Here is a 25,944-nt window from a genome sequence, read left to right as displayed (position 1 = left end):
TGCCAGCAACCGCTTCTTTCTCCTTTTATTACAGAGCTTTGTGGGGACACCCCCACATCCCCAGCAGGGCTCAGGCACCAGGCCACGGTCATGGCGGCTGCAGTCTCGTCGGCCCTGGATGCAGGCTCAGAAGTAGTCCTTTCACGGCCGCCTGATGCAAAAGCAGGAGGTGGAGCTGGCGACTGGCCTCTTCTCCTTGGCTTCCAGGACGTAGAAGGTCTGCACGGCCAGGCAGCTGACGGCGGGGTCGGGGTCCTCCTGCATGTCCCTTAGGGCTGTGACACAGAGATGGCCGGGCAGGGGCAGGGGACTGCAGCTGATCAAATGAGAGCAAGAATCCCCTCCGGGAGCGCACACGGCCGGGCCTGGAGCAGAACCACACACCCGCCACGGCCTCCGGGAGACATGGCCCCTCCCTGCTCCTGGTCCATGTTGGGGACCAAACCCTGAGGTCCTGTCCGCTCCCCAGCCCTGGGTCTGCCGTTCTCTCCCAGAGACGGCCCCTGAGCGCAGGCTTCTGACTCAGGAGACTCAGCCAGCCTTGGGGAACCTAGAGGCAGGGACTGGTGCCAGGGGCAGGGGAGGGGGGCGCTCCAAGGATCAGGGGATGCCAGGCTGCTGTCCCTCCTGTAAAAAGCTTGAGGAACCCTCCCGGTTGATGACCCGCTGGAGCACAAAGGCTTGGGGGTGTGGGTGGACCAGAGAGAACCCCAAAGCCAAAGGCCTGGGGGAGGCCTCCCCCGACCCCCCACAGCGCTCTTGGCGAGCTGTCTGCCCCTTGGCCCTTGCTTCTGAGCCTTCCCCACCCACACCTGCCCCCCTGGAGCTGGGGGGGTCACCACTGACCTGTGAAGGCTTCTTCCACCTCCCGGGCCTCGGCGTCACTCAGGGTCTGGAGGATCTGGCCTGCGGGGCGCAGACAGCACCTCACTGGCCCCAAAGAGGACCAGAGGGCCCTACTGGCCCAGTGCCTCCGCCCCAAACACCCGCCTTTCCGGCCCTCTGTCTGTCCCTCCCACCACTGGCCTTGGCCGCCAGCCTTGCCAGCCTCGGTCCAGACTCCGTGAAGTCGAGGTGATGTCCCCCCCGCTTGTCAAAGGTCCCAAGCAAGCTGGGCTGGGGAAGGGGAGGGTAGCATCTGCCCAGAGGAGGCTTTCCTGGGGCTGGGGGGAGGGGAACAGTCTCTGGGCCCCCAGGACTTGGCTCATTTTGCAGACAGGAAGACCTCCCAGCCCAGCCAGCAGCTTCCTGCGGGGAGGGGAGGGCAGGGCAGGTGCAGACCCCTCCAAGGTCACCACCCTCCAAGGTCACCAGCCCAGGCCCTATTTGCACGCTGTCCCGGCTCCTCGGCTGTTTGAGGGATGCAGGGTCAAGGACACGGGGGCCCCGCGAGGAGGGCTCTGAGCGCCCTACCTGCAAACCACACGGCCGCCTGGCGGATGGGGGCCTGCGGGCTCCTGAAGAGGGTCACGCTCTGCTTCAGAAACCAGAGGGCCTTGCTTGCCTCTTTCTTCAGCTGCAGGAGGCGGTGCTGCGTGGGCACGGTGCCCATGGCCAGTTCTTCCGCCCCCGCCCCCCAGCAGTCTTGAGACCACGCTGGAGTCATCAGGGCACACTGCCCCCAACCCCTGATGCCTTATTACTCTGAAGGCTTCCTGGATGGATGGAGCCCCGGGGGTGGGCATGCAACTCCAATGGATGCATCCCAAACTTTGGCTCCCATGTTTTCCCTCCTATCTTGTTGTTTCTAGATTGCTGATTTACACTTTGGCTGACAATCTTCAATCTCAAGGTCAAAGGCTGCAGGAGAACCCACTGCGTCTACACCACTTGGTTGAAACAGGGACCCTAGGGCCATGTGTAATTAAGTGTTGGGTTTTTTTGGGTTTTCTGTTTTTGTTTTTGTTTTTGTTTTGGCCAAACCCATGGCATCAGAAAGTTCCTAGGCCAGGGACTGAATCTGAGCTGCAACTGCAACCTGCACCACAGCTGCAGCAATGCCAAATCCTTTAACCCACTTCACCGGGCTAGGGATCAAACCTGCACCTCCACAGCAACCCGAGCCACTGCGGTCAGATTCTTTTTTTTTTTTTTTTTTTTTTTTTTGTCTTTTTAGTGTCTCATCCTTGGTATATAGAATTTCCCAGGCTAGGGGTCAAATCAGAGCTGCGGGTCTACACCAAGGCCACAACAACGTGGGATCTGAACCACATCTGCAACCTACACCCAGCCCGAGGCAACGCCAGATCCTTAACACACTGAGCAAGGCCAGGGATGGAACCCGAATCCTCATGGATCCTAGTCAGGTTTGTTACTGCTGAGCCACAGTGGGAACTCCTGCAGTTGGATTCTTAACCCACTGTGCCACGATGGGAATTCCCGTAATTAAGTATTTTTCTACCTTCCTCCCCGGCTGGGCACACACCCACTTCTGTGTTCATCCAGACTGCCTCCCTTGAAGGTTCTGGGGACGATGCATCCTTCGTTTTGTGAAGGCCACCAGCCCTAACCCTGTCTCCTACTTTTCCTTCCCAGCTACAGCTATTCTCTTTTTCACTCTGCATTGTCATTCCAAACCTCCACCACACAGTACGGTCCAATCTCCTGCTTCCTGTTCTGTGCTCCTGGGGCCGGAACTGCACACTGGCAGCCAGGAGCCAAAACCAGCCTACAGATTTTGTTGGTTTACTTCGCACAATGTTTTAAACATTCTATCTTAATTGCCAATTTAAGGTGGGCAATTTCACCTAGCATCAGGACTTCCTACAAAGTGGGAGGCGTGGCAACCCTGAGCCCAATTTCCCTCAATGGCGCGGTCAGCCAGTCTCAGCCTTCTAGGCTGTGCCGTCTGGTGGGGGAGAGGGGGTTGGTTTTGGTCGTCAAGGTGATGAGAGAAGGCACACCCGTTCCTACTGTCCCACTGCATATTTCTGCCGATCAAACCCTATTTCTAATCGTCTGTGCTCAGAATTTGACTGTCTTTTAGAAACAGATTCCTTTTTCATGGTTCAAACACATGCCAGATTTTTCTAGGGACACATTTATGATATAAATCAAAGCAAGACTGTACTTTTTTCGGAACGACACCCAAAACTGTTCATCACTTTGGAGATCACATCTCCATAGCAACACCTCTCAGGCTGCTGTCTGTGTCCTAACAAGGAGTCCTGTACCTGCATTTGTGACAGGTGTCTTCACAGGCAAGAGGCCTCATGTCACATCACCTTAAAGGTGCCGGGCCAGGCACGGCTGCACTCATATCACGGTCACGTTCTGCCGTGTTTTCCAGTCACATGACAGCATGTTATACACGTATTTACAAACTGATTCTATTAAAATGTACTTGCATTTCTCCTTCGGAGCTGGGGCTCTCCAGCTATCGATTTTGGGTTTTTTGTTTGTTTTTGGTTTTGTTTTTGTTTTTTAGGGCACGCCGGAGGGGTATGGAAGTTCCCAGGCTAGGGGTCGAATTGGAGCTACAGCTGCCAGCCTACAGCACAGCCACAGCAACACCAAATCCAAGCCGTGTCTGCAACCTACACCACAGCTCAAGGCAACGCCGGATCCTTAACCCACTGAGCGAGGCCAGGGATCAAACCTGCAACCTCATGGCTCCTAGTCGGATTCGTTTCCGTTGTGCCACGATGGGAACTCCCTCTATCTATTGATTTTGGAAGTCTGCAGAGTTGGATGAAATTTCCCACATAGTCCATCTTATGGCAGTAAGTTATCAAACACGTGCTCTAACAAGGCCACGCTGCATCCACGGTGCCCAGACGCACAGCCAGAGCTGGACTACGACCCTGGGCCCTCCAGGCCCGCCTGCTTCTCTGGCTAATGTCTCTGCGTGGCCCGTGGGCATGTGGCTTTTCTGCTCAGGCTCTGATGCTTCCCAGCCACTTGGGGCTCCTGACATGCCAGGCGCTTGCACCCTCATTTCTCTTTATCAAATCCTAGGAGATGAGGTGAGCCTGGTCCCTGCTCCTCACCCCATGTAGGGAAGCACCCCTGCTGCCTTCCCTTCATCCGGGTGCTCCCTCACCTTCACTTCCCCCCCCCAGACGATACCTCCTCCAGGAAGCCTTCCTTCACCTCCCAGACTGGGCCGAGTGCCCCTCCTTGCACTAGGAACTATACTCCTCTCTCAGCTGTTCCTGAATATTCCGAAGTGATCTACCTGTGTGCCTGGACCCCCAACTCAGACAGGATGCAGGGGCGGGCAGGAGGCACATTTAGGGGCTGGGCGCAGAGCACATGGCCAGCAGCCACCTCATTTTTGTACCCTGTGACTGCAAACCCCAGAAGCTGCACAGAGATGACGCCGAAGACAGCTGGGTCCCCCATCCCGGGCTCTAGGTACAAGAGCAGGACAGCGGGTGACCCTGACTTACCAGGGCTCTCAGGATCGTCCAGGTGTCTTTCTCGGCAAATATCACTTTGAGCTTTGACCAGCGCAGCACGGTGGCGGTGTGGCAGAGGGCGGGCCGGGCGATCTGGAGAGACAGGAGGGCTCAGCTCCAGGAGTGATGGGGGCGGAGTGATTGGGGGGGGCAGCAGGGGCGGGGGTGGGGTGGGGAGTGATGGAGTGGGAGCGATGGTGGAGGAGGGGGACTGCAGGGAGTGGGGAGGTGTGACGGGGGCAGGCTTATGGGGCAGGCATTGTGGGGCAGACCCGGAGGGGCACAGAGAGAGGAGGCAGAGGCAGCAAGGTCAGCCTTGGTGGGACGGAGACTCAATGACCCCAAGGACCGGAACAGGTGCGTGGGGGAGAAAGGCTGGCCCGTCCTGCTCTTTGGCCGAGACTGCACCCTTTCTCCCACCGATGGGACGCTTAGCGATCGTGGTGATAGCAATTCTCCCAGGGGCTGTCACGATCTGAGACCCACCTCCCAGCCCGTCTGCCCTCACCCCACCCTTGGCTCCCCAGCCCCCAATAACCCCTCAGAGAAGAGTCCCCGGAGTCTTGATCCTCTGACTGGGCAGTCACTCCTCTCACCACGGTTGGCTGTGACAGAGATATTACTACCGAGTTCATTGGGAGACCCCACCCACGAAAATAACACCCAGCCCTGACGGCTGGCTCAGTGCCCCCTGCGCGCCAACCCCCACCCCATGTAAACCAGTGGTGCAGCTTCTCCCAGATCACGCCCCTGGGCTCCTGGGCTCAGAACGGGGCCATTTACCCCAGAACGTGGCCCAGCACGGGCCCCCGATGTTCCACCTGCAGTGCTGCCCCCGTGGGTGCCTCCCCGCCTGGAAACCCATCTCTGGTCAGTGGCAGAGGGCAGAGAGGCTTGGAAAGAAAGCCAGGGACAGCAGGGCTGGGAACCTGGGAGGGAACTGCAGGGGAGGGGGCTTTACACCCACCCCCACCATGGGCTGGCAGCCGGCTGGGGAGAACTGGGGCCTGAGGAAGGTGTCTGGTCACCCAGAGCCTCCTCCAGCCCCTCCCCGAGGGCTCACTGCATCCTGTCAGCCTCCGCCCCCGCCCCACCTGAGCTGGGGCTGAACGTCTGGCCTCACCTGAGCCACGCTGACGTTCACGTCCTCCAGGTGGAGCACGAGGAGGATGAGCAAGTTGAAGACCTGGTGCCTCAAGGGGAAGACAAGGACCCTCCTGCTGACCTTGGCCAGGAGAGCACCATAGCTCTCAAAGGCCATCAAGCGCAGAAGCTCCGACTCCTGGGTAAGAATGCACATGCACACACGCGCGCGTGGGAAGGTGACTCCCGTCTGCACTCGCCTCCCAGGATCGGGTCTCTGAGCCCCTCCATCCGTGCACATGCTCCCCCCCACCCCCCGCCAAAGGATGTGCTCTGGCTCCAGGGCGTCACGCCACTCCTGCCACCGCCCTCTGCTCTCTGTCCAGGTCACCCTGTGCAAGCCCCAAACTGGCATCACACGCCAGCCGGAGGCCTTGGAGACAGTTCCGGCAGCTCCCTTACTTGACAGAGGCCAGAGAAGGGAAACAGGCGTCGGGGGCCTCACCTCCTCCAGGAAGGGCCCCAGCGTGAAGGCCAGCTGGATCAGGAAGGCAGAGGAGTGCTCCCAGGTCAGCTGCTCCACCAGACACTTCAGCATCTTGAAGGTCTCAGCCACGATGCCGCTGTCCTCGGAGTAGCAGCAGTTGAGCACGTAGGGCTGCAGAGCGCGAAGCTGCTTCCCCTACAGAGCACGGGCACTCAGGGGAAGGCCCAGACCCCCAGACCCTCACCCACTCCCACCCTGCACATGACCTGGGCTGGTGCCACCTCTCACCCAGACCTGGGGCAGCGGCAGAGAGGGTGTGGGCAGAGGGGGTGCAGGCAGAGAGGGGCAGTGGCAGAGGGGGTGCGGGCAGAGGGAGTGCAGACAGAGAGGGTGCAGGCAGAGAGGGGCAGTGGCAGAGGGGGTGCGGGCAGAGGGGGGCAGTGGCAGAGGGAGTGCAAGCAGAGGAGGGCAGTGGCAGAGGAGGTGAGCGCAGAGGGGATGCAGGCAGAGGGGCTGCCCCAGAGGGCATTGGGCAGCAGGTCTGTCCTGGCAGGAAAGGGAGAAGACAGAGGACACCCTGCCCCCTCGGCCCCATTCCACGCTTCATCCCTGGGAGCTGGGCTGGTCTGAGATCCTGGTCTGGTGCAGGGAAACCTCCTCTCTCCTCCCGCAGGAAGGATCATTCGCAGCTCCTGTCCCCAAGCCCCTCCTCGGTGGGCTGCCTCATGAGCGTTTCCTGGTCTGACTCTGGGAGTGTGGTCCACCCGGCCCACCATCGGTCACTGCGAGCCTCCAGGTCTCCGCGGTTCCTTCCCCGGATGCCAGCATCCCTGGGAGTCTGCCCACGGCCGGCTCACCATGTTTCCGTGCATCGCGAGGATCTCCACTGCCCGCAGCAGCAGCTTCACCACAGCCGGCTCCTTGCACTGGAACCAGCTGGCCAGCATCCTGAGCGTGACCTCGTCCACGATGGCCGCCATGTCCGGGGACCAGAGCAGCTGCACAAGGACACCAAGAAGGTAGGAAATGATGGGCCAGGAGGAAAAGTCCCCAACAACTTTGAAGCCATGGTCCCACTTGTAAGTCATGCTCCTTGGAAGAAGGGCTGGAGGCCAAAGCTGAGCTGAAAGGTCTTCCCCACCCCATCATTCCCAAGTCATCGCTCCAGGCAAGTTATCCCGAGGTACCTTTTTTTTTAATTTGTCTTTTTGCTATTTCTTGGGCCACTGCCACAACACATGGAGGTTCCCAGGCTAAGGGTTGAATCGGAGCTGTAGCCACCAGCCTACACCAGAGCCACAGCAACGCGGGATCCCAGCCACATCTGCAACCTACACTACAGCTCACGGCAACCCCGGATCCTTAACCCACTGAGCGAGGCCAGGGATCGAACCCGCAACCTCATGGTTTCTAGTCGGATTCGTTAACCACTGTGCCACAACGGGGAACTTCCCGAGGTACCTTTGATAAGGGGCCTACAGGGGATGAAGGAGGAAACCATCCATGTGTACAGAAATAAGAATGTATGGAAGGATGTGTCTTTGGTTGCTTGCATCCGAGAAGCGTGGGGGTGGTGCCGATGTGGCAGGAGGGAGAGGCAAAAACAGGGGAGGAAACCAGGCAATTTTGGAAGGCTTGGCCACCGGGGACCTGCTGTGCAGCACAGGGAAACCTACCCAATATTCTGCGATCATCTATGTGGGAAAAGAATCTGAACAAGAATGGATGTGTGTACGTGTATAACTGAATCACTTTGTTGCACAGCATAAATGATCACAACTTTGTAAATCACCCCTTGAACAAAACTTTAAAAAATTTAAAAGATAAGGGAGTCCCCGTCGTGGCGCAGCGGAAACGAATCCGACTAGGAACGATGAGGTTGCAGGTTCGATCCCTGGCCTCGCTCAGTGGGTTAAGGATCCGGCGTGGCCGTGAGCTGTGGTGTAGATCGCAGACATGGTTCGGATCTGGCTGTGGTTGGCTGTGGCAGTGGCGAGGCCAGAGGCTACAGCTCCGATTTGACCCCTAGCCTGGGAACCTCCATATGCCGCAGGTGTGGCCCTAAAAAGACCAAAAAAAAAAAAAACCAACACACATCCCTCCACTCAGGCCAACAAGTGTGGTTTCCTCCGGGCACCACAATGATTCACAGTTTGGTACTTTTTAAGATTCTTTTCCATGTTTCCTAAGCTTGCTATGCCTTTTGCCTGCCAGGCGGATGAAATGCATTGAGCCCATTTGTGGCGCTGAGCAGGGAGAGTGTGAACAGCTGAGGCGGCTGCAGGGAGGAGCCGTGCAGTCCCCTAAGGCCTGTGACTCAAAGGAACACAATGTCCCTGGGCCCCATGTGAGGCCACCAGTGAGGCAGGTCATGGGTTTGGAGAATGACCTCCCAGAGGGGGCCGCCCTCACCTGCCCGCCCCACCCCTCTGAGAGCCCCTCACCTCCGTCAAGAACACAAGGGCCGTCAGATGGTTCTCGTGCTCCAGTTCCTGGAGCATCCTGACGACCAGGCTGAAGATGGGGCGGTTGTGCCAGCAGTTCTTAACGACCATGGCCCTGCAGCAGGAGCAGGGTGCTCGGGGTCAGGCCTGAGCCAGGCGGGTCCCCGGACGGGGTGTCCCAGCCAGGCGCCGCCCCAGCTCACCTGGCCAGCAGGGCCACCCCCTCGTGGTGCCTCTCAGGACTGGTGAGCAGCTCCCAGCCCCTAAGTTTCTGAATGTAAGACACGAGGTCGCTGTAGCCTGTGCTCCTCATCAGGGCCTTCAGGGCCTCCACGGTGGAGCTGGTCGAGGGAGCACATGAAGAGTGGGGGGGGGGGGGGTCGTCCTTCTCACCTGCTTGCCAGCTGCCTATGTCCCCAATCTCCCTCCAGCTGTGACCCACTGGGGGCCGGATGGCCCTCAGAGACCCTGGCCATGGTGCACTGTCTGGGTGCCTGAGGTCCAGAGAGGCGTGGTGCCCATGGTGACACAGGTGACGCAGAAGGTGGGGGGCCAGGGCTGGGGACTCAGGTGCACCATTTCACTTTTGATTTTGCATTGGTGGGAAGCCCGGCATCAGCCAGAGATAAAGGAGGGGTCTTTTGTTTGTTTGTTTGTATTTTTAGAGCCACACCCACAGCATAGGAAGGTTCCCAGGCTAGGGGTCGAATCGGACCTGAAGCTGTGGCCTACACCACAGCCAGAGCAATGCCAGATCAGAGCCACATCTGGGACCTATGCCACAGGCCACGGCAACACCGGATCCTTAACCCATTGAGCGGAGCCAGGGGTCGAACCCGCATCCTCATGTATGCTAGTCGGGTTTGTTAGCTACTGAACCACGATGGGAACTTCAGGTGTCTTTTCTAAAAGCCCAGCAGCAAGAGCCGCTGAAGGATGTATGGGGAGCACACCCAGGGGCTCCGGCAGAGGGAAAAAGGGTGGGGCTGGGGGCGGGGAGATGACAGACAAGGGCCCTAAGCCACGGCCCTGGGGCACAGTCCCTCGTAGCCCTGGCCCGAGGCCAAGGGTACCTGATGGGGTCCACCCACTCGGTCACGTGCTGCTGGTCCTGGAAGGCCTCCGCGGCCCCCTCGACCAGGAGGGTGGAGATCTGGAACAGGAGGGCCATGAACAGGGGGGAGTAGAAGGCCTGCATCTCCATCTTCCGGCTGGGCTCCAGCAGCAGCTCGTGGATGGCCCTGGTGGCCTGCAGGGGGCGGAGAGCAGGGCCAGCATCACCGTCACCTTCCACGCACAGCCCCGCCACCAGGAATCTGCCACAACCGACTACCCTGAAGGGCTGGCCCGGAAAGCCCACTGCTGAGTGTGGAGACCAAATCAGTGGGAGCAAGGGAGAAGGAGGACCGCGGCTGGGATGCTGTCGTTTTAAAGTGCTCCTGGAACCCTGCTGGTGGTCTCACCACACATCCTTGAGGGCTCAGGAGGGGCTGGGGTGATGGTCTCACCCAACTCCACCCAGAAGCCTCTCTAGGCACTTCCGGTTCCCTTCTGGGCAGAGCCACTGGGATAACCCTCCCTCCCGCCCCACTGGAGACTCAGCCACGAGGATGTCCAACTTCCACTGTAAAAGGCAGGGGCCTGAGAGCTCAGGACAGCTCAGGACCACTCCCAGGGAGCCCCTGGCCAGCCCCCAGCCCCCTCCTTGGGCCTCATACAATCAACGGAGAGATGGCCACTCTGCGGCTGGGCTCCTGGCCCCTGGACTCGGGCTGCGGACTCAGCCTCTGCAGGAGATATTCCATGATCACTTCATAGCCTTTGGGGAAGGATGCCAGGATTTCCCAGGGCTTGCGAGCCCCCCTGCAGAGAAGCAAGGTGTGTCCAGGTGCCCAGCGCCTCAGCCCCCACCTCTCCTCTTCCTTCCCTCTCTCTGTTCTCCTCTCTCTTTCCCTCCTTCTGTCCAACTCATCACCGCCAGACACCCCTCCTCCCGGCCTCTGCAGCTCACTCACAGCTGAATCTGAAAATGTTCACCTGGCCCATGAACCTGATATGAGAAGATATCTGAGATCAAAGACTTTCTGGCTGGGAGTTCCCATCGTGGCACAGTGGTTAAGGAATCCGACTAGGAACCATGAGGTTGCGGGTTCGGTCCCTGCCCTTGCTCAGTGGGTTAACGATCCGGCGTTGCCGTGAGCTGTGGTGTAGGTTGCAGACGCGGCTTGGATCCCGTGTTGCTGTGGCTCCGGCGTAGGCCAGTGGCTACAGCTCCGATTCGACCCCTAGCCTGGGAACCTCCATATGCCGAGAGAGCGGCCCAAAGAAATAGCAAAAAGACAAAAAGACTTTCTGGCTGGACTTCAACACGTCAGGTCAGCCAGAAGGGCCTCCTCTTGGTGGCCCTGACTGAGCTCTCAGTCTTCCAGAAGGTGGCCCAGTGCTAGCCCATCACCCCTGGGACCAGTCCAGCTACCTGCCCGCACAGCGCCCTTCCAGCCCTGCCCCAACGCACTGGCTCTTCTGCCAGTATGCTTTTCCCTTTGCCTGGAATACCTTCCCTGCTCATTTGACCTGACAAAGTCACTGTCAGGAAATCTCAGGAAAAGGATACGTGTGAAACATATTTGCTACACGGAGTTCCCATCATGGCTTCCTATCATGGCTCAGTGGTTAATGAATCCGACTAGGAACCAAGAGGTTGCAGGTTCAATCCCTGGCCTCAATCAGTGGGTTAAGGACCCGGCATTGCCGTGAGCTGTGGTGTAGGTCGAAGACAGGGCTCCGATCCTGTGTCGCTGTGGCTGTCGTGTGGGCCAGTGGCTATAGCTCTGATTCGACCCCTAGCCAGGGAACCTCCATATGCCACAGATATGGCCCTAGAAAAGACAAAGAAAAATTTTTGCTACAAATAACATGCCATTTCAGGGAAGTCTGCAGTGTCTTCAAGAATGAGGAGGAGAGAGCAATGAGGGAGATTAAAGATTAAGAGGCTAAAGGCAAAGATGAAGACACTCTTCCTGACAGCAACGCAGCACCTTAGATCCATCCCTGAGAGACAAAGACCAAGGGAAGAATCCAGAGAGAGGATCTCCCATTGTGGCTTAGCCACTTAAGTAACTGGCTATTATCCATGAGGATGAGGGTTCAACCCCTGGCCCTGCTCAGTGGGTTAAGGATCCAGGGTTACTGTGAGCTGCGGTGTAGGTCACAGATGTGCCTCAGATCTGGTGCTGCTGTGGCTCCAACTGCAGCTCCAATTCAACCCCTAGCCTGGGAACTTCCATATGTGGCAGGTGTGGCCCTAAAAAAAAAAAAAAGGAAAAAATAAAAGGAAAAAAAAAAAGAAGACATCAGACATCTACAAAAAACCTAGCATCATACTTAATGGTGAAAGACTGAAAGCTTTTTCCTAAGACTGGAAACAAAGCATAAATGTCCATGCTCACCACTTTTCCTCAGCATTATACAAGGAGTTCTAACCAGCGCAATAATGCAGGAAAAATAAATATAAATTGGAAGGAACTATAAATTGTCCCTATTGGCAGATGATATGATTGTCTACATAGAAAAGCCCAAAGAATCTACAAAAAAGCTCCTTAGAACTAATAAGCAAGTTTAGCAAGATCAAAGGATATCAGGTTTGTATACAAACATGAATGTTATTTCTATGGACTAGTAATAAACTATCAGAATTCAAAAAAAATTGTATCACACTTGCACCAAAAATTTCTTAGGATGAAACTAACAAAATATTTGCAACATTTATATGCCGAACATATAAGAGGAATGAAAGAAATCAAAGAAGACCTAAATAAATGGAAAGGCATACCATGTTCATGGATGCAGAGACTCAATATTATAAAGTGTCAATTCTCACACTTATCTATAGAGGCAACACAATCCCAATGAAAATGCTGGCTGGATTTTTTTTTTTAGGAAATAACAATGCCATATACATTTTGATATGGAAAAGCAAAGGAAATAGGGTAGCTATAGCATTTTTTAATAAGAGTTTAATAATTGGAGGACCCACACTATGTGATTTCAAGACAATATAAAGTTAGGCTATCAAGACAGGGTGGTATTGGTGACAGAATGAAAACTTAGATCAATGGAATGGAATTAAGAGGCTGCAAATAGATGCACACAAATATGGTGAGTTGTGTTTTGATAAAGATGCAAAGGCAGAGACATGGAGAAAGCTTAGTTTGTTCACCAACTGGTGCTAAACAGATGTCTGTATGCAACAGGCTGAACCTAGACTCATCCATCATACTTTATAAAGTTAACTAAAAGTGACTCATACACTCAAATATAAAACTCAAAAGTATAAAGCTTCTAGGGGGAAGCATCAGAAGTAAATCTGTGAACTTAGACACAATGAGAAGAGAAAAAGATAAGTCAGACTTATCAAATTAAAAACGTTGCTCTCAAGAGAATGGAAAGGTACTCCACAAAAATGGGAGACATGTTTGAAAATCATATATCTGAAAAATGACTTGTATTCAGAATAAAGAACTCTTAACACTCAATGATAAAAAAACAAGCCACCCAAAGAACCCAATTAAGACAGGGGTAGAAGGTTGGGATACTTGACCAAAGAAGATAAAAATACAAATAAAAACATGAAATCATGTTTAACATCATTAGTTGCAGTTAAATTAGGGAAATGTAGGAGTTTCCTGGTAGCTCAGTGGGTTAAGGATCTGGAGTTGTCAGTTCGATCCCTGGCCTAAATAAATAAATAAATACATAAATGGGGAGATGCCAATAAACACAACAATGAAATGTCACCACACACTTGTTAGAGTGGCTAAATTTTTCTTAATGACAATACCAAATGTGGACAAGCATGGTAGCCACCACAACTTTCGTAGGTTACTGGTAGGAAAGTGAACCCTATAGCCATTGTGGAAAAGTTTGGTGTTTCTTTTCTTTTCTGTTTTTTTTTTTTTTTTTTTTTTTTTTTTTTGCTTTTTAGGACTGTACCTGAGGCATATGGAAGTTCCCAGGCCGGGGGTCAAATCAGAACTACAGCTGCTGACCACACCAGAGCCACAGCAACCCAGGATCCCAGCTGTGTCTGGGACCTATACCACAGGTCATGGCAACACGGGATCCTTAGCCCACTGAGGGAGGCTAGGGATCAAACCTGCATCCTGACTGGATCCTAGTCAGGTTCCTTAACCACTGAGCCACGAAGGGAACACTGTGGTGGTTTCTTAAGTTAAACACACACAACTCCCATATTGCCCAGAAATGAAACCCCAAGGAACTTAGCCAAGAAAGATGAAAGCTAATGTTTGCACAAAAACTTATGCACAAATATTTATAGCAGCGTTATTTGTACAGACCCAGAATTGGAAACAAGTCAAAAGGTGACTGGATAAACAAACTATGGCACAGCCACACAAAGGGACACTGTTCAGCAAAGAAAGGAAGGGACGGACCGTTGACACACCCACCAACCTGGATGACCCCCAAATGCTTCGCATAAGTGAGAGAAGCCAGACTCAGACTGATTCTGTTTCAGACAGTGTGACCCGTACTGCGTGATTCTATTTCTGTGATATTCCTGGAAAGGCAAACCTTAGGGATGGAGAACGGGTCAGGGGCTGCCAGAGTTGGTGTTGGGGGAAGGGGCCACTCCAGGAGGTTCCCAGACTACGGGTCTAATTGGAGGTACAGCTGCCGGCCTACACCACAGCCACAGCAACGCCAAATCTGAGCCTCCTCTGCGACCTACACCACAGCTCATGGCAACGCCCGATCCTTAACCCACTGAGTGAGGCCAGGGATCGAACCCGCAACCTCATGGTTCCTAGTCAGATTCATTTCCTTTGAGCCACGACAGGAACTCTGGAAATACTTTGCATCTTAATTATGCTGGTGATGATTTATATATTCAAGAAAACTTGTAGAACTGTGTAGCGAAAGGGTGAATTTTATTGCATGTAAATTTTTCTTTTTTGTTTTTTTTTGGTTTTTTTTGTCTTTTTTTAGGGCCGCACCCGCAGCATATGGAGGTTCCCAGGCTAGGGGTCTAATCAGAGCTGTAGCCACCAGCCTACACCACAGCCACAGCAAGGGCAGATCCAAGCTGAATCTGAGACCTACACCACAGGTCACGGCAACATCAGATCCTTAACCCACTGAGCGAGGCCGGGGATTAAACCCGCCTCATGGTCCCTAGTCGGATTCATTAACCACTGAGCCACAAGGGGAACTCCTACTGCATGCAAATTTTTAATTAATTCGTTAATTAATTAATTGGTCTCACCCGAGGCATGCAGAAGTTCCCAGGCCAGGGATCAAACCCGCATCACAGCAGTGACCCAAGCCACAGCAGTGATAGCGCCGGATCCTTAACTGCTAAGCCACCAGGGAACTTCACATGTAAATTTTAATTTTTTTTTATTTAAAAAAAGTACAGCATAGTATAGCCATACAATACGATATCAGGCACCCATTAAAATTATGTTTACAAAAGGGTGTGAACTGGGAAACTGCTGTGAGAAAATGTTAACGAAAAACATGTGCAAACTGGTACATACAGTATGAGGGTGACCATACATTTTTAAAAAATCTTTCTGTGTGTGGTTTTTTGTTTTGTTTGTAAACATATGTTTTTAAAGGTGGGGAAATTATGGAATTCGTGTGGCAGCTCAGTGGAAATGAATCTGACTAGTATCCATGTGGACACAGGTTCGATTCCCGGCCTTGCTCAGTGGGTTAAGGATCTGGCATTGCCATGAGCTGTGGTGTAGATCACAGATGCAGCTTGGATCCTACATTGCTGTGCCTGTGGTGTAGGCCGGCAGCTACACCTCCTGAGTCAACCCCTAGCCTGGGAATCTCCACATGCCATAAGTGCAGCCCTAAAAAGACAAAAAAAAAAAAAAAAAAAGATGGGCAAATTATAAATTTATTTTATATATTTACATATATTATTATTTATTATTATTAGGCTACATTTTTTTTCTTTTTCAAAAATGTATGCTTTACAGAGTTCCCTGGTGGCCCAACAGATTAAGGATCCGACATTATCAATGCTGTGGCTTTGGTCACTGCTATGGCGCAGATTTGATCCCTGGCCTGGGCACGTTCTCATGCTGCAGGTGTGACCAAAACAAAAAACAGGGCATGCTTTCCAAAGATTCTGCGAGAAGCCCATATTACTTTTACAATGACCTTGCCCCAAACACATAAGGTACTTGCTTGTACTGAAAATTAGCGATATTGGAAGAACAAGCAAATCAAGAGTGTTGGGGACGCGCTCGCCTGGCACTGAGGGCGCCTCCTACCTCTGCGACTGATCGTCTATTTTGAACAGCGTCAGGATAACCTCGTCGGTGTAGGTCCGGGCCAGCAGGTGAAGAATTTTCTTTACGGTCTCCTGGGCCGTGGCTTCCGTGATGCTGTTTATATGGAGGTAAATGAAGGTGACGATTTCTGGCACCTGCGGTGGAGGGAGGAGAGCGGGTTCTTCCTGGATGCTCAACATCAGCTCAGCGGGTGCCCACATCAAGCTGGGGCCACACACAGATGCGGGGCTGGGGCCGCCCGCCTGCCTCCCAGGTTTAAGAGGCACAAAGTAGGAGGAGTTCGATCGTGGCTCAGTGATTAATGAACCCAACCAGCATCCACGAGGATGCAGGTTTGATCCCTGGCCTCACTTGGTGGGTTAAGGATCCGGCGTTGCTGTGGCTGGGGTGTAGGCTGGAAGCTACAGCTCCCATTCGACCCCTAGCCTGGGAGCCTGCGTATGCCGCAGGTGCAGCCCTGAAAATACAACAGAGAGAGATGCCACTTCTGCTTCATTTTACTGAGAGCCTGCCCCACCCTGACCGAGGTCCCTCCTGGTCCCGGGAGCTCACAGGGGACTCCTGCTTTGGCTTTGACCCTTCCTCTTCCCGGAGGTAGGGGCTGGGGGTGGGGGTGGGGTCCACCGGGCAGGGCTGTCCACACAGCACAAACGACTCCCCCATTGAACTCTTCTCCTCTGGGTTAAAGGATTGCAATTCCTCAACCCTGATCAGTAGGAAATGAATGAAAGCAAGATCCAGAACGGAAGAGAAAGGAAGAGCCCTGCGATTGACCTTGAACCCTCAGCCCTGCAGAGCGGCTACCTTCCCGATTTCTGGCAGAGAGAACTTCAGGATCATCCTCAGCATCTCGGAAGCCGCCTGGGCGTCGTGCCTGCTGGTGCTGGTCAGAGCCCCCATGGACACCACCAGCACGTCTGCCCGCTCCTCGGGGGTCAGGTATTTCTGGAAGGACTGAGGAGGGAAGCGCCCCCACGCCGTCTGTGAAGCATCGGGTCCTGCTCTGGGACAGCCCACAGCTTCTGGACCCCAGGGACCAGCAAGGCAGGGTTCTGCACAGGCAGCCCCGCCAGCACCTGGCTATTCCGTGTCACGCCATGGCCAAGCTCTCGAGGTGACAAGTCCCCAGGTGGGATCAGTGGTCCGGACAACGACACACAGAGAACAACAGCTAACATACAAAAGCTAAAGGCATCTGTGTCTTGAATTTGGAACACAAGGGGATTCCCTTCGGAAGTGAGTTTAGGGGTTTACAGCATTCCCGGTGTGGCCTCCGGGGTCCAAAACAGATGTGTGGCGTGTCCCTGAGGCCAGACATTCCTGGGACGATCACTCACTCCGACAGCACTGAGTCCTGACTCCGTGTCTGGCTCTACTGCTGGCAGCCGTGGAGGCCCCCAGACCAGACGCCTCTGCCCTGGAGGCACTTACTGCCAGGGCAGGGCATGGAGGCAGGCAGGCCTGTCAGGGGCAGGGTGGGCGTCAGAGCTGGACAGAAAGACCAGGGAAGGCTTCCTGGAGGAGGCGCCTGGTGAAAACAGGGGAAGCGTTCTAGGCAGAGGGAACAGACTCTGCAAAGGCCTGGAGTGGCTGGTGTCCTACAGGGGAGACCTGAGCTGGCGGGAAAGGCAGAGGCGGGGAAGAGGGGTGAAACTGGAGCAGATCAGATAGGACTCGCTGAGGGTGTGAAGTCGGGACTTGAGTACACATGCAAGGTCTGAATGGGAGCATGGGGTGCCATCTCTTAGAAAAAAATTCTCTGGGCGTTGCCACCATGGCACAGCGGGTTTAGAACCCAACCGCAGTGTCTCGGGTCCTGGCAGAGGCTCGGGTTTGATCCCCCGGCTGGCGCCCTGGGTTAAGGATCTGGTGTTGCTCCAGCTGTGGCGTAGGTGGCAGGTGCAGCTCAGATTCAACCCCCGGCCTGGGATTTTCCATATGCCGCAGGTGTGGCCAGAAGAAAACAAGAAAGAGAAAGAATTCCTTGACTGCAGTGAAGAAGAGGGTGTGACAGGGGCACGGCTGGAAACCAGAGGAGCAGGACCCGGCTGCAGCTGACTTGGGGGGGGGCGGGGAGACGGGGGCTGGAGTGGAGTGGATGGATGCAGGAGATTTAGGAGGCGGGATGGACAAACGTGGGATTGAACTGGGTGTGGAGAGGGAGGGGGAGGAAAGAGCCGAGAGTGGTTCTTGGGTTTCTCGCTGGAGTGGCTGAGCCCCGGACATTCCACCTGAGCCCAGCAATCCACCTCTGCTGGGACCACAAGTGGGAGTGCCTGGAGGGTACCCCTGACTGCATCATATTTTCAAAACCCTCTCAGGGACTCAAACATCGGTGCACCCAAGTGCAGCCAGCGGAATGGGCCTCCCGCTCCTCATGCTGTCCACGAGACCTCGAGCCCTAGGGCTTGTCCCCTGCGGGGGTCGGTGTGGGGGGGTCACTCCTCCGTGCCCTGGCCAGCCCTCTCCACCGCTCCTCCCCTCAGCTCTCTGCCCCCCTGCAGACACGCCCATGCGGGCATCCCCTAAGAGCGAGGGTTACCATGGTGAGGTCCTGTATGTTGGCAAACCACTCCCCGCGGAAGTGCTTCTGCAGATCCTTCAGAATGATCTCTGTCTTCTGCTTCATACCTCCATCCAAGAACAACAAATCAGAGGCAGGGCCCTGGCCGGGAAAAGGAGCACACCCTCCCTCCTCCCCCACACCTCCGAGACCGAGAGGCTTCAGCAGGTGGCATCACGTTTGCCCCAGCGCCAGGCGGATGGGCGGAGGGACAGTGACTGGGAGGCATCCGGTCCTCTAGCAGCCGCTCACTGTCCTGTATCACATCCCCACCCCCTGCTAAGCAACCAGGAAAAAACCCTATTCAATCACAAAAAAAAGCCAAGTTTCTGAAACTCCCTTTGGGGGGAGATTTGCAAATTCCTCAGACACCTCTAAGGGTGTGGGGCTGCTGGACCTTTAGCTTCCCTGCTAGAGCAAGGGATTCCCAGGTTGTACCCTGGGAAAGGAGCCTCCTGACCTGAGTACACCCGGAAGCAGCAGGGGAGCCACGCTGACCCCACAGGTGGCGGCACGCTGAGCTCCCTTTATGCCCAGGAATTTCCTAGAATCCCTTAGATGGCACGGCATCTCCCTATACATGCAGCTCCTCCAGAGACCGCGTGTTCATTGCAGCCCCCTGAGGGAGAGGCCAGCCCTTTGGTGTTCCCCACACCCTCTGGGGGCTCCGTGACAGGTGCTCCTTCGAGCCACTGGGCCTGCAGCCGCAGCCACGAGGAAATGCAGGCTCCAACCACTTACTTCTGTGAAGCACAAGGACTTTGAACAAGTAGTGCAGGGCCTCCGAGGCCCCCATGCTGATCTCGTAGTTGGAGTTCATGCAGAAGAGGCCCAGGGTGCCCATGAGTTTCCCACTCATGGAGAACTCGGCCACGTGCTGCAGGCGGAGGACTCGGGTCATGCCCTGCCGTCCACAAGGGAGGCCCCCCCACCCTGGCCGCCATCACCTTCCCCCTCACCTCCTCAGCTCGGTGCCATCCTGGCAGGTGGGGGGACCTTCCCAACCAGCACCCTGGGGACCCCTGAAGCATGCTACCCCATGCCAGCTGCAGACCCTGCCCAGCCCTCCAGGCCCAGGGTCCCCCACAGGACTGAGATGCATCTGGCCAATGGGAGGTCACAGGTGCAGGGGAATGAAGACACGCTGTGTTCAGCCTCCAGGGAGCCCCGCAGAGGCTCGGACAAGGGTGGCCCGCGTGCAGAGGGGCAGGGCCCGCAGGGTCAGCCTTCCCTGTTCCCCTGAGGCACTCACCGACAGCTCAGGGAAACTGCAGATAGATCTCAGCATCCGGGAAATGGTGCCCAAGGCCCGGGTCTGTTCGTGCACTTTCTCCGACTCCACCAACCAAGGCAAGATGATCTGGAAAGGAAATAAAGAGACTCCATCAACACCTCCTGTGGGAGCGCCCCCCCACCCCCAAGTCTTCAGTCCACAGCCCGACCACCTCAGAGACAAACAGGGGCTTCCTCCCGAGGCACAGATGCCAAAAAGACAGTGAGAGATAACGGGGCCCCAGAGTTTACGTATTTCTTTCTTTCTTTTTTGTCTTTTGTCTTTTTTTTAAGGCCGCACCCACGCCATATGGAGGTTCTCAGGCTAGGGCTCTGATTGGAGCTGTAGCCGCCAGCCTACGCCACAGTCATAGCAACGCCAGATCCTTAACCCACTGAGCAAGGCCAGGGATTGAACCCAAAACCTCATGGTTCCTAGTCAGATTCGTTTCCACTGTGCCACGACAGGTATGCCGAATTTACATATTTCTAGTTTTCTAAAAATGAATGTGTATAGCTTGTAAACTTAGAAAGAAAACAATTGATGTCATTAAAAATGGAAAAAAATACAAGAAATTATACATTCCAGAAGAACTCTGTCCCAGAGTTCCCTGGTGGCTCAGCGGGTTAAGGATCCGGCATTGTCACTGTTATGGCTCATGTTCAATCTCTGGCCCGGGAACTTCCCCTTGCCACAGGTGTGGCAAAAAAAAAATATTACTGAGCAATCTCGTTTCCTTATTTTCAGTCACACCAACTGTTTTACCCCACATTATGGTATTCTAATTAATTTCCATCTTGTACATGACACTTGGTTTCAAGTGACTCTTGGCTATTCCTTGAAGTCAAACTCACCCTTGAGAGTGACCATTTATCAAAACTAAGAATATCTAAGGCTCTGGAGTTCTCATCGTGGTGCAGTGAAAACGAATCCGACTAGGAACCATGAGGTTGCAGGTTTGATCCCTGGCCTCGCTCCGTGGGTTAAGGATCCGGTGTTGCCTTGAGCTGTGGTATAGGTTGCAGACACAGCTCAGATCCTTGTGTCTCTGTGGCTGTGGTGTAGGCTGGCAGCTGTAGCTCCGATTGGACCTCTGGCCCAGGAAACTCCCTATGCTGCGGGCGCGGTCCTAAAAAGCAAAAAAAAAAAAAAAATTTAAGGCTCTGAAGACAGAGGGAGGGGCAGGATCTGTCTCCAGGTGACCGTCATGCATGCTGAGATTTGAGGACTGATGGCCTTTAGCCACAATGTCACCCTGACAGTCATAATGTCCCTTTCCGTCCCTCCCAGCACACAGGATCTAACATGGGGTTGCAGCTTCCCTGACTTCTGCGGCTACTCACCTCCAGAAAACTCTGCAGCATGACCATGCTGGGCCCTGCGTTCTCCATCATAAGAGCTTGTACCATGTCATCCAAGGCCTGGATGGTCTGGCGGGTGGGGGACGTGCAGTGAAGGAGGCTGGGCGGCTCCCGGGCACCCCATCTCCTCAGTCCCCTCCCTGGGGGACGGGTGGGGCTAGGGCAGCTTTGCAGCCACACTTCGATCCGCCCAGGTCCTGGCCTTTCCGGACCTCCCTGGCCAGGGCCAGCTCAAACTGCAGGCCAAAGAGAACTAGCCCCGGGCTAGAACTAGCAGTTCGAGCCAACAGGGAGCTGCCGTGGGGCTCACGGTGGGAGATTCATTCTGTTAGAGCAAGGAAACATCCATCCCTCTTTTTTTTTTTTTTTTTTTTTTGTCTTTTGTCTTTTTAGGGTCGCACCCAAGACATATGGAGGTTCCCAGGCTAGGGGTTGAATCGGACCTGTAGCTGCCGGCCTACACCACAGCCACAGCAACACAGGACCCAAGCTGCATCTGTGACCTGCACCACAGCTCACGGCAATGCCAGATCCTTAACCCACGGAGCGAGGCCAGGGGTCGAATTTAAGTCCTCATGGATGCAAGTCGGGCTCATTAACCACCGAGCCACGAAGGGAACTCCAGAAACTTCCATCTTTAAAACAGAAAGTTTTTGGGGAGATCTGACCAAGTGTATTGGCCAGTGATTCCATAGGTTCCATGGGTTTATTAGCAGACTGTCACCTCCTAAGACAGGCTGTCGTCGACCAAGTGAGAGAAGCCTCGTGATGTAGCCATCATGAGAGAAGGACAGGGATCCTATGAGAGCAGGAAGCATGCCGGGTGGACAGTGGGGAGGGTGGGCAGCCTGGGCTCTGAAGTAGGGGTCAAGGGACGGGGCAGGGGAGCCCAGAAAAGAGGGGCCAGGCCACGCGTGTACCTGGTTATAGAGGCTGGCACTGCCCCTGCGGTCCAGACTGGGCAGGATGAGCGGCAGAGGGATGATGCTGGAAATGCTTGCCTTCACCAGGTCCAGCCTCTGAGACAGGTGGAACGGCGGGCTCACCTGGCTGTGGGGAAGGGCGCGCAGGAGGGCTCGGGGGACAGCAGTGAGAGGCTGGGCTAGTGTCTAAGGGGCCAAGGGCACTGGAAACTACAATGCCTCCTTCCCAGGGATGGGGCCCTGGCGTCTGGGGGAGCCATCTGCTCACTGATGTCCTGATTGTGAAAGCTGGGGGGATCCAACACCCAGATGCTGGGAGCTGAGGGGCAGTCATGGGCCCTGCTGCCCACAGCCCCCACCTCAGGTCCCGGGCTGTGCCCTCCTCCCAACCCCAGATGCTCTGGGCAGCAGAGACCCGGGGCCCAGCAGAAGTGGCAGAGCAGGAACCTGAGGGCCACAATGCAGAGCATGGCTTGCTGACGCAGGGGGCCGACCAGGACCTCCAGGGGTTCTTCCAGGATGAACGCCTAGAAGGGCCGGGAAGGAACAGGTGCCTCAGAGAGTGATGCCAGCCCGGGACTGAGACCTGCCACCCTCGTCCCCCAAGTGCCCATGCCACAAAGACCAGGTGAAGGGGTTTTTCTCACCTCAATTTTCTTGGCCAGGACGGCTTTGGGGACAAAATCATCCATAGTGCCATCGGCCTGGGCATGAACGGCGCCGCTCAGCATTGACACTGCCCTCAGGAATTTCAGCTTGTCCAACTCGGGCTAAGATGGACAGACACACCGACTCCTGCCCGCGGCCCTGCCTCCACCTTTGGCCCTGTTGCCCCCAACCCGGCCTAGACCCCAGATCAGCGGGAAGGTTTCCTCCATGCACACCATGCCCCCAGCTGGTGCCACCAGCGTCCCGGCCCCTCTGCAGCCGTCCAGGGATAGTGGCTCCCGTCTGGTGGCCTGGCTGCCTAAAATGCCAGGTCAGACGGCTTCCAAGCCAGGACTGGCATCCAAAACCCATGGAAGCGAGAGCCCTCGTTGTTTTACCTACTTTCCTCCTGGGCTCGCAAAAGCTCCGGAGAATTTCCTTACCACTTGTTCTTGCTCTTGTTCTAGAAAGTCCACAATGAACTCATAGGCTTCTCTTTCTGACTGGCGCAGCCCTGCAAAACGCAGTTGGGAGGAAGCTGGCAGGTGCTGGAATGGGGGCAGGAAAGCAGAGCCACCCCACCCACAACCCTCTGCTGACGGGGCTCAGATGCTGCCGGGGTCCCAGGGGAGGGGAGGGTGGACCTCAGAAAGTCCGTGGACAGGCAGGTATGTGGGGGCTTAGCTGAGAGACGTTCTGCCTCCGGCACTGCCCGAAATAAAAAGAGCAATGGAGAGAGTCCTTTGGTCCCCCCCAGAGGCCACAGATTACTGGCACAGTCCTGGGTGTCAGGACACCCTGACTGGGAGTGGACTTGGACCCCCTCAATTGGCCTGAGCATCTCCCCTGGCAACAGGCAGGTGTAACCTTCCAGGTATGGACACCAGGGCTGGGCGTGGGGCTAAAAGGAGGGCCTGTCCACCCAGAGGTGTCCAGAGGGGGCCAGGATGGAGATGGTGACAGCACTGGGACCAGGACAGCATGGACCATCAGGCCTGAGGTCGGGTCATTTCTTATTGCCTGGGGAACGGAGCACCCTGGGGGTTGGGGGCGGTGCTGAACGTCAAATGCCTGAATTCCAAGCCCAGCTCTTCTGCTTCAACAGCCCCGTGACTTTGACTTTCGCAAGTCAGACCGCCTCAGCTCGCTTCCCCGTCTATACTGTGGGGAGGGGGCAGTCCCCATTCCTGCTGTGAGGATTAAAGGGACACAGGCATGATAACGATAAATGGTCAAAAATGAGAACGAGAAATCCGGCATCCCGAGCAACTTAAATCTCCCTTAACGTGGGGATGAGACCCATAGGATCCTTCCCTGTTAGGAGCTTTCAACTAATTCAGTCATGTTAACAATTTAGAATGACCCCTGGCCCACAGTAGGAAGTCAATAAATGCGTTTATCTGCATGCATTTATTGAGCACCTTCTATGTCAAAGGTGCTCTTTTTGGCAGAGCTGACAGACCTAGAACGTACAAACCAAGGGGTCCCTTCTTGAGACACTGGTCTGTCTGCTTCTAGAGGGATTACTTATGCATTTGCTCATAAACACACACACACACACACACACACATATGAGGTCAGAGAAAAACCTCATTGAATCTCAGTGGTCTTGGAGGACGTGAGAAGCAAGCCCTACAGGTACCTGGGAAAGAATTTTCTAGGCCCAAAGAGCAGCCAAGGCAAAGGCCCTGAGGTAGGACCAAGCCTGGCACACTCCTGCAACAGCATGGGAGGCCCAGAGCCTGGAGTGGGGGATATAAGAGGGGTGGAGGCCAGGGGACAGGTGAGGAGGCCATGAGGCCACATGAGGCCTCTTGCAAGGACTTTGGCTCTCACTCTGAATGGGATGGAGCCTGGGTAGGTCCTGGGCAAATGAGTGGCGTGGTCTGGCTTCCGGTTCAGACTGGACGATGGGGCTGGGGCAGCCCTGAAGAGCAAGGACAATAACCCCTGGCAGGGGTGATGGGGGCCTGGAGCCAGGAAGGCAGGCGTCAGGGTCTGGCTCTGTACCTACATCGAAGGCAGGACCGAGAGGGAGAGCAGCGAGCCAGGTGTGCACATGACAAGGACCAAAGTCCAGAGGTGGGGGCAGGGGACCTAGAAGGATGACCCTGCATTAACGAGATGAGGATCAGATTTGGGGGTAACAGGACAGCACATCATCAGAATATGATAAATGTAAGGCACCTGCTAGGCCTCAACATGGACATGTCATTGGGCAGTGAGGTTTAAGAGTCAGAATTCCAGGGCTGGCTCTGGGACACAGAGGCCAGTTTGGGGCTTGGTGACACACACAGGAATCTGAAACACACAGCAGAGAGACAGCCCCGGACAGTGTCCTGCTCCCCGCCCAGCTCCAGCCCCTCATGCCAGGTCTGCAAAGAGACCAGAACTGGGGACATGGTGGCCAGAGAAGGTGGACTCGGGCCCCCAGCGAGTGCTGAGCCATCACACACCACCACCTCTGAGCCTTGGAGATAGGACACAGGCGGCCACTCACTGGTCAAGTTAGGGTTCCAAGAGCCATGGTCAGCAAATTGCACAAAGCTGACTTTGTTGAATTTCCGTTTGCCGGGGGCGAAATTCATCTGCACGCTGGGGCAGCAGCCAGGCCAGGCCTCTGCAGAGGAAAGGCAACCAACTGAGCCCCCGGGCCAGGGTCCTCCTCCTGCCTCCTGGGGAGGGGGGACAGGGGGAACCCCCCATTCCTCCCCACTTACTGACAGGTCTTCCATTTAGGGCTCCTCCTGCATGGGGACATTGCAGACTCGGGGCGGCCTCCCATCCCTCTCTCTGCTAAAATCCTGAAGGCCAGGCCCTTCGCCCAGTTCATAGTCCAGTGGGCCCATGGTTGGGGGTCCTCCAGCCCCCACGTCGCGCCCCTCCTCCACCGCCCGTGGAGCGCAAGGAAAGCACCGCCCCCCACCGCCCCAGAATCCCCACAATCGCCTAAAACCCGGAATCCACAAGGTCAGGCCCCCATCCCTACCACAGGGCGGTAGAGATTCGGCTGAGCTGGGGATGCCCGCAGGGGCCGTGTCCCTCACAGCCCAGCCCCGCAAATGGAGCACCCAGGCCCCTGAAGCCTCATCCCTCTGAGCCCAGGGCTGGCACCGCAGGGGGCCCTCGCCTGGCGTCAAATCCCCAGGGCCGCCGGAGGGACCCCTCACCTGACACGCTGGGCGCTTCGCTCCGGGCCGCCTCCAGGGGGAGCCGCGCCCCACAGCGGCCCCTGCAGGCGGGGCGTGGAGGTGGGAGTGGGAGCGCCTTCCCCGGGGTCACGTGGGCCGTACTGCCCCAAGGAAGCCCCCTCGTTCGGCTTTGGAGGAAGAGTCTGTTTCCCAGGAGAACCTCCACTCCGGACCACAAGAGACCCCAGGACGGCCCCGAGGGGAGGGGACAGCCACATCCACCCCTGGTCACCCCCTTGAGAC

General features: G+C 55.5%; 1 protein-coding gene across 1 annotated transcript; it reads right to left on the bottom strand.

Moving 5' to 3' along the window:
* LOC110255593 (maestro heat-like repeat-containing protein family member 7) lies at positions 1–25,703 on the bottom strand. Its single transcript, XM_084980728.1, has 24 exons — positions 25,681–25,703; positions 25,231–25,257; positions 25,011–25,130; positions 22,954–23,024; positions 22,510–22,632; positions 22,310–22,389; positions 21,860–21,989; positions 20,922–21,008; positions 19,558–19,665; positions 19,047–19,182; positions 18,285–18,373; positions 16,547–16,696; positions 15,722–15,876; positions 10,133–10,277; positions 9,488–9,663; positions 8,618–8,755; positions 8,415–8,529; positions 6,828–6,968; positions 5,989–6,165; positions 5,524–5,682; positions 4,392–4,493; positions 1,414–1,516; positions 847–906; positions 1–275 (listed from the first exon to the last, which is right to left on the bottom strand). Exons 3-24 carry the CDS (start codon positions 25,096–25,098, stop codon positions 142–144), a joined length of 2,667 nt encoding a protein of 888 aa, XP_084836854.1. The 5' UTR covers positions 25,099–25,130; positions 25,231–25,257; positions 25,681–25,703; the 3' UTR covers positions 1–141.
* Between the last annotated feature and the right edge of the window lie 241 nt (positions 25,704–25,944).

Source organism: Sus scrofa, chromosome 10, assembly GCF_054392235.1.
Source record: "Sus scrofa isolate SSC_HxYL_T2T_F1_AM1 chromosome 10, Sscrofa_HxYL_maternal_Yorkshire_Landrace_v2.0, whole genome shotgun sequence".
Lineage (NCBI taxonomy): Eukaryota > Metazoa > Chordata > Mammalia > Artiodactyla > Suidae > Sus > Sus scrofa.
Note: the sequence above shows the minus strand (reverse complement) of the source record. Positions and strands in the feature narration are given on the sequence as shown.